The sequence below is a fragment of the Pholcus phalangioides genome, unplaced genomic scaffold (genome assembly GCF_987345545.1).
Source record: "Pholcus phalangioides strain wild (caught in Gottingen) unplaced genomic scaffold, Ppha-v1.0 ptg000015l_1, whole genome shotgun sequence".
NCBI classification, from domain to species: Eukaryota; Metazoa; Arthropoda; class Arachnida; order Araneae; family Pholcidae; genus Pholcus; species Pholcus phalangioides.
The window spans coordinates 63,732,872-63,741,839 of record NW_028301608.1 but is presented as its reverse complement, the minus strand read 5'-3'; the positions used below and the strand labels follow the sequence as shown (position 1 = coordinate 63,741,839).

The 8,968-nt window shown below is 34.7% G+C and overlaps 1 protein-coding gene across 1 annotated transcript in view; it reads right to left on the bottom strand.

Moving 5' to 3' along the window:
* Positions 1-8,968, bottom strand: part of LOC149076483 (organic cation transporter protein-like) — a 45,456-nt gene continuing 36,488 nt past the window's right edge. The window contains exons 7-12 of the mRNA XM_089244055.1: positions 8,218-8,368; positions 7,950-8,044; positions 5,898-6,112; positions 5,455-5,636; positions 5,180-5,319; positions 1-2,738 (exon numbers count right to left, since the gene is read on the bottom strand). Of these exons, the coding sequence (XP_089100181.1) occupies positions 2,588-2,738; positions 5,180-5,319; positions 5,455-5,636; positions 5,898-6,112; positions 7,950-8,044; positions 8,218-8,368 (934 nt within the window). The 3' untranslated portion in view covers positions 1-2,587. The remainder of the gene's footprint in view (positions 2,739-5,179; positions 5,320-5,454; positions 5,637-5,897; positions 6,113-7,949; positions 8,045-8,217; positions 8,369-8,968) is intronic.

Below are 8,968 nucleotides of genomic sequence, written 5' to 3'. Positions count from 1 at the left end.
GACCAGATACAAAAGATATTTTATTTTTTTTATTATACATTAAAAAAATACTAGTACATATTTTTGCTTTATTAAATGTGTATAAGGACGTTGATATGCAAATGATGTACGAATGCAAATAGAAAATAGAATTAATAAAATAAACTAATTTTTTGCAAGTAAGCAAACATATAAGCGTTTATCAACAGCAACGAATTAAAGGCCGTTTCATTCGAATGACATTCCAAGAAAGGTAACGAGAATTGGATGGATCTGGTAGCATTAATTAAAATAGCTGATGGATATTCACGTCATAGATCAACAACTTTGGAGTATCTTCCTGAAATTCGTGCACGGACATTTGCTATAAATCAGGGGGTGCGCAACCTTTCACAGTCCGCGTGCCCCATTTCACTGGGCTTTCCCGTGCTTTCGGTCATCCATGGCTTTTGTAAACTTTTTAATCGCCATTTGTTACCAATAATGATGCCAAAACTAGGCAAAGTTGACAATTACTGCTAAAATCATTAAAAAAACTGCCAATGGTGGGAAATGAAGCACTGCTGTAAATCGAAGTGGATAGCAATGAGTTCAATAAAAACCCTGTAACATGCAAGCATGTGAGATGCATATTCATATTCACTGTCATAATTATCATAACACAATTCATAAGTTGGGGAAATAATTTTAATCCTTGATTTCATCTAAAGAGAATAAAAATTTAACTAGGTAAGTATAGGGAAGAATAAGGGCATTTTACAAAAAGGCCGGATTCCAAAACTGTGGAAAACTGCAGTAATGTCCCAGGAAACGCATCATTTGACCACCCTATCAATCCTAAACATTTGGTAAGTATCACTATTTTTAGTGAATTACATTTTAATCAATTGCAACTTGCTATAGCCTTCTAATTATCGCGATTTTTCAGCAAATTTAGCGATGGTTGGATACTTTACTTGCCTTTCATAAGTTTTTGGCAACAATTAGCGATGTCCCATATGGATCTTAATTTCTTGTATTTTTTTTTTAATAAAGGAAATATGGTGAGCCTTTCACTACTGATACTTTTCTGCCGAAAAACCTCTCGCGGGCGGGATATAAACCCTTGGCGGGCAGCATTTGGCTTGCAGGCCTGAGGTTGCGCACTCCTGCTATAAACCGTCAATTCGTAATTGTATAATACGTGTGGGTATATACTTTTTTAATTTTTCACAACTTTTGAAAAAAACCAAGTTGTAGAGCCCTAGAAATTCTGATCAGTGGAACGATGGTCGGCCCTAGCTCTAACTTAATCAGAGACTAGGGTGAAGTTTTTTGTTGTTGAAAAAGTACTGCCACAAAAAACATCAATTTAACAATTGACGAGGAAAGAAAAAAAAGTGGCAATTTTCCTGATTCATCATAAAAGTTTCACTTATAAAATTAAATTTCTATGGTGTTCATCTCAATAAAAAAAAAAACTAGCAACTCTCAGTTTTTTAGTGAATATAATATGGCATCCGTCTGGTTGTGATGGCTCCATATTGCGAAAGTCCGGGTTTAATCCCACTGGGTACACAGTAACGTCGGTTCAACTTGACAATCAAGTCTTGACTCTATTGCAGTTTTCCAACTTCAAGGCATGAATACAAGTCGGTCTTTCATTTGAAAAAGTCTCTTTCTCACAGAGTTCAGGCAAACCCCTCCCCCAACACATTATCTAGGCAACAATGACTTTCGCTTTCAATTTGGACGATGGATGGCAGCACTTCAATCACAACACGCACTCCTCAGACAATCATAAACAAGTTAGGAACACACACACGCAAAAGTTCCCGACCGGCACCGATTCATAAGAAGAATGTTCACAAGGTGCGTGTGCGGTTTAGCAGCAGCAATAGATGTACAGCAATATCTGTTTCAGTAAGGCACAGTTGTCGGATTTAAATTTTTCATATTCGGATCCATATAATACTTTCATTAGGGGAAATAGCTCACTAGTCAGTCGTGATATTGTTTTTTATGATCCACTTAACAAGAGAAAATCACGTCTGGGTTTGCAACATATAATTCCTCGTACCCTCCCTCCCATTTTTTTTCTATTTTTTTCTATTTTTTCCGCTTCCTTTCTAGATCACAGAAAGTACATTCTCTATACATATTTATGTGGCACCATATTTTTTTGTACTTATATAGCACAAATGAATACTGTTTGAAAAATATCTGTACAAATAACTCATCGTACGCAAACGCTTGAAAAACTGTTGATTCGCTTCAGTAAAATAATCCTTTTTTTGAGTGAATTGATTTCAAAAGAAATATTATAAGTAATAGGCAAATATATTTTTCATCACAGTAGTGCTTCTGATTGCGCTTGCTCGAATCCGAGATTAATACAAGAAAATCAGTCGAAAGTCACCTCAAATACGATACGGCAACATAGAGAGAATGTTTTGAAAAATCGCACCCCGCGGAACGGTTCATGTACGCTTATTACTTATTGCGTACGGAATAACATGTCGCATATCATTTTATGTCCTTGGTTCATAGTTTCGAAGCAGCAAAAAATGCAGTTTTTTCCCCCCTTTACAACGATCGACTTGTCGAATATGCAGTTTCTGAAGACTGACTAAAGCCTTTTTGATAAATCGTCGTCGTCATCATCATCATGCATCGTCATACCTCTGTCGGATGTTGTACTTTTGCTGACTTCACTACCTGTCTCGCAATCGACGAGGCGAGAGATTTGGTCTCCCGATGTTCGAACTTTCAATTTCTTCCTAAACCCCAGTTAGAAAGAAAACAAATGAATAAATTAAAATACTTTCGAGAATATGACATATTCAACAGATAAAATTTTATCTAATTTCCGAATAAAATTCTTTTAACTAATTTTTATTTCCTAATTTTCAATTAAAAAGTTGTTGCCCTGTCTCTCTTGATGCCAACAAAAAAAAGTTACATGTTTCCAAGTGCAATATTCACAGAGATATTCGAATATTTCTGTGAATATTGCATTTAGAAACATGAAATTTTTTTTTTTTCAAACCATAAAAGTTTGATAACAGATTTTTACAAAACTTTTATAGTGTAACACTGAACTAAAGCAGAATCGCAAGGGGCCGGGTATATTTTCAAAGTTGGACATGTTTCGAATTTTCAAAGTTTGTTTATGAATCAAAATCAGTGGTGACAGTTCTTGGATTAAAATTATTGTGAAGACATCAGATGTTTCTGGAAGAACAAAAAATGTGTGCGTCCGAGAGATAGAATAAAATTAAATCCACGTTAAATGTGTATTTTAAACACTTTCCGCTTATATAATTTTTTTTTTACATAAACAAAATCTTTTAAAAATTCCATGGTTCAAAGATCTGCTTTTGATAAAGTTAACAACTTTTATGGATATTGAATTTTTTTTTCAAAGTTGATGGAAAGGTTTCTGTTGACAGTACATATCTGTGAAAAAATCAATAATAGAGAAACATGACTTTTGAAGAGCTTCTTTTTTTCACCAAAGGTAGCGAAACCAAATGCATTACCAAGCATCGTAGGAGCTCGATCAATGCAAATTGAATGAAGTTTCTCTTTCTAATCAAAATTTTATCTGTGCAAAAATGTTTTCATCATTTCGAAAACATTGATAGCCTTTGCAGTTTCCGAAAAATACTCACAAAATAAGAATTCTTCTTTGACGACTTCAACATGCACATAGCGGGCAAAAACAAAAATCGGCAATATTGAGAGATGTTTGTAATTTCATCCAACTGCATACGTGTCGATTCCTCAATGAAATTATGAATACACTTAATTTCATTCAGTGTATGAAAAAATGTACTTAGTTGAATTTTCTCTCAATCAAGCTCACGGACCCGACCCCCAAAAGGACCATGGACCCCCAGTTAAGAAACCATGTGTATTGATAAAAAGAAGTTATTCTACTTTCTTGATTGAGTGGAATTGTGGGAAAAATTCTTTGATGTTGGAAACCAAATTGAGCGGTTATATTAATATTCAGTATTATTTTTTCTCTAATGAAATAACATATTTTTATTTGTAACAAGAAGGAAAGAAATTACAATATTAACACAAGGAATGTGTTAATAATAACTAAAAAATAAGTGTTAATAATAACTAATAAATAACTAAAAAAAAAGAAAAAAGAAATTGAAAGTTTTATATTTAAATGCAATCGAAATTAATTAAAGAGGAGCAACCAATGAAATTCAAAGTACCTAACATAATTCAAAAAAAGGTGTGATGACTAATATTCTAAAAGAAATAAGCACAGTGATACTTCGGCTAACGAAGGGGATTCGTTCCGGAACCACGTTCGTTAGCCAAAACGTGATTTTCCATAGGTTTCTATAGAAAGTCGTTTGATTCGTTCTAAGTTTTGCCGAAAGTTTAAAGATAAGTTTTTTAAAATACCCAGGAACGCTATGAAAACGCTATGAAAAATACAAAAACTGACAGAAGGCTAAAACGAACACCTTCAAAATTGGATAAATGAGAATCTACAGGAACATAGGAGATACTTAAGATTTCTTTATTTTACACCAGCTTCAGTCCACTAAAGTTGGCGTTGCCACAACCCAGTCGAGTTCGTAGGGCATTCTCATTCATTTGTGATTTGTCAGCTCATTTCTGTCTCTGATACATGTAGAAAGAAAAGACAAGCTCCTAGAATGTGTCCAGATTGTTCAGTTTGATGCTAAGAATCTTGCACTGGAAGAACGCGTGCTCTGAGAACAAAGGCTACTTTTTTTTCCAATGCATTTTCTATAATCTGAATCTTTCATTTTACATGAAATAGATGCACGAATTTCAGAAATAGAAGTGGAGGTATTTGGAAGAAGATTTCGAGTGGAACAAGAGTTATTCAGGCTAGAGTATAGTAGTAGTAATAGTAATTCTGATGACGGTTGACGTTAAAATTCAGAGCACGAGCGGCTGTTTTATGTTAGCACGTGCATCCATTCCTGAAAAAATGTTCGTTAGCCGAATCCGTATTCGTCTGCCGAGGCAGAAAAATCACGAAAAAATCTTCGTCAGCCGAAACATTCGTAAGTCGAGGCGTTCGATAGCCGAGGTATCATTGTATTCTCTTTTAGTAACTCTTACAGCTAATAATGATAGTCTTTCGAGAAAAAGTGTCGTGAAACATACAGAGCTAACGAGTGATCCCAGGTATAAGTCTTTTGAGATATGGTGGTCTTACCTGCCGAAATCAGCAGCTTCCTGGAGAGTATCTGGAACTGTACAGAGATTGGTTTCAGGAAGAATGAGTATAAGAAAGCCGCTGACTATCGACAGACCTCCGAAACAGGCTAAAGGAACTGCAGGATGTGTTGCATGCCCCTGAATATATATAACAAAGAAATATATATATATAATTTACTTTTTTTTTAATGTAATTTTTATCGCCAAAAAAAAATCAAAGATTTATAATAAAATCCAAGTTATTAATAAATCAAAGAATAAAGATTTATTCACCAGCTCTTTAACGAACGGGGCCAATACGGAGGCAGCTCTGCCGCACATTGAGCATGTTCCAACTCCTGTATTCCTCACAACCGTTGGAAATAGTTCTGCTGTATACACGTAGACTATACCGAAAGCTGCAGTGATACAGAACTTTCCTATCATTGCTAGAGGCATGCTGATCCAGGCTAGATCTATATTTAACAAAAAGAAATAAAAATATACAAATAATTTTTATGGGGACACACACCATCATAAAAATAACGTATTTTATATGAAGAAGATAAATAATTATCTGTTATTAATAAAAATTATAGAATGCGTAAACTATGAAGTTAGCCATGAGATGCGTTTTAAGGTTATAATGAAAATTTGCTATATTCAACAAGATGAGAAGCCAAGCAAGATTTGTCTGGATATTACTAACTGCCGTTAGATGTACATTTCGGACTCACCTCCTGTGAGGAATATGGTTACTAAACACGCCAATCCTCCCAAAACCATAGTCGCCATCAGAGGAAATCTTCTACCCAGAGACTGTATAACGAAGAGTGATATCAAATATGCCGGAAATTCCACAGCTCCTGCGATGGCAAAATTAATGAACGGGTCGCCGGCGAGATCGTTGGTGTTGAAAGAAAGGCCGTAGTATACGAAAGAGATTACCATCCTGCAAAATAGCCATATTAAAGTTCAAATACTGGTAATATAGTCTTCAACAATTAATTATCAACAGCTTCTTTTCCTTTTGGATTCTGTGCCTCAGAGCCAAATGAACTATAGTTTTTGCGTTCTTTTATACAGTGTTTTTCTTTAAATTGTTTATTTTTTCTGTGTTTTATCAGTGATATGATACATTTAGTCCAAATATCAGTACAGTAGAGTCTCCAAACTTGGAGGTTCCGAGTAATCTGGGGTATGCTAGAATTTTTTGAAATTCCTTCTTAAAGCGGTTTACGTATTTCTTTTGTTTGATTCTTTCAACGAATGCGAATAATTTCAGTTTTAAGGGGTCTCAATCCCTAGGCCGGGATCTTCAGTGGACTTCCATGCCAGAATTTTCCACAGGCCTTTCTATGATAAATTTATAATGTAAAAATATAATAACATTCATATCGGGGCCTAGGGATATGAAGGGTTCTTGCCAACCTCTCTTATAAAGAGGCCATTGGTCTGGACAGATATAATCTTACCGAACCAAGCTAGTGGTTCTCAAAGTGTGCGTTGTGGCTCCTAGGAGCGTCTCCAACCTCTGGCAGGGGCATCGTGAGAAGTTAGGCCGCATTTTCAGTTTCGGCCAGACCCGCGGGTCACTAAGCTATACTACACATATGTTATCAAAGAGCTCGGCGGGACACAATTATCCCGCGGGCCATACGTTGAAGACCCCTGATGTAGTGATTTGTGCCTGTCCAGTGATTTGAAGGGATTCTTTTCCAGACTATTCTCGTGAACCGTGGGTGGAAAAAGTTCGATAACCACTGAACTAAGCCATTAAATTAAGAAAAAAATGGGTGAGAGTAAAGGGTAAGTAATAATACATAAGTCTAAGCGCACGTCCCCCCCCCCCCCCCCATGCCTAAGTGTAAGGGATTCTCCCCAAAAGCCGATTTTTTTGGATAATCCGAGGTAGTCTCGGTCTCGTTTACGTCGGACTATCAAGACTGCTGTATTTTGGGCAACAGAAAACATTGGATGTTAGTAACTCCTACCGATCTTGGAGTTAACCCTACAGTGAGCTTTTTTTTTCTTCACATTTTTAATTTTTTTTTTTTGTGATTTATTATTGTTTTCAGATAGCCAGTAAATGAAACAATTTTTTTTTATTGAATATATTTGACTCATAAAATGGCAAGCCCAAACTATTATAGTGCAATATGCTCTTTCTAATGAAGTCTTTAAGAATAGGTATAAGAGCAAGTAGGTGGGAAGTATACTTTCTAACGGCCTTAGAAAGCTAATTAACTACTCGATAATGCCAAGTTCCGCTTTACTTTGAGGAAAACTCCTAACATAAGTGAAAATCTTTCAATTCTTTGTGGCTCTGAAGCACGGAATTTTAGTCGTTTAAAAAAAAAAGATGCCGGATTGGTGAAATTGATGACTGATATGCAATTGCTTGATGATAAGGCAGCTTCGGAGGTTATTTATCTTCAAAAGCTATCTTATCATAAAATTTCAGAAATTTTCATTTGAATTACATTTTTATTTATTGATTTGCTTTATTGAATAATTATAAAACTATTTATAATAACTGATGATAAAATTATTTATAGCGATTATAAACAATATCTCCAATCTTTATTTCATGTATCTTATCGCTTCACGTTTTAGCGGTGCATAATATAATTCACACGTGTTTTCTTATCCTTATCTTAGCACTCACATTCACGCGGCTAGTTTAATTTATAATAAATTCAATATCCGGCTTTCTTTATTCACTTTTTGTATTATTTTGTAATTATTGTATGCATGAACGAGGGGGGGGGGGGAGAAAAAGTCCTCACCAATTGAAGATGAGATTCAAAGTCTTCTGCCAGAGACCAGGAGTTGTGAAAAGATGGATGATATATCCCCTGCCTTTATTTCCCTCGGGTTCATCCTACGAATGTTAAACATCAATTAAACACACAAAGAATGAACTTTTCATTTGTAAAACATACAAAAAAAAACGTATAGTGACTAAATTTCGAACATTAGCAATAACAATTACACTGTAAAATACCTAATTATCAATTTAAAAAAGTACGCGAAAGACTAATTTTTTTCACCCACTGTATTGTCAACAGACTTGTATAATTTTTCGATGGCCGTGTTCACTTCCTCCAAGTCTCGCTTATTCTTCTTTGCGGCTTTTGATAGGATAACTTCGGCTTTCTCGAAACTGTTTTGAGTCAGGAGCCAACGTGGAGACTCCGGAACAAACCTGTGATCAGAGAAGAGAGAGGCTCACACAGATTGAAAGAAACTACAGTATTTTACATATTCATTTTTGTATTCACAAGTGACTTAATATATATATATATATATATATATATATATATATATATATATTCGCGTAATCATTCTGATTCTATTTTACTTTAAATGATAAAAAAAAAAATTCAGCTTTCTAATTTTTTTTGCACAAAATATCACAGCAGTGAATTATGGGCGTTTTTTTCCCCTCCAGATTTTGGTACGACAATTTCATCTTGCGAGTATTAATCGAATTAGAAAAATATGAGGTTTTATAATTTCTTTTGAATAACTTGATTTCTAAAGTGAAATGATATCTTTTTAAAGTATTCGACTACGTTCGAGAGCACTTTTCTATAAAATGGTACTGAAGTGAACTTTAATGATATTTTTTGATAGAAAATGTCCCAAAATGATGAAAACAATAATACATTTTGGAATACCCAAGTCATTTTCTATGAAAAAATTCATTTCTATATCAAATCGTAAGCAAAATTCACGTAATATTTGAGACACGATTGAGAAAACTTCTATGAATGAAATGTTTTGTAATTTTTACAGTACGTTT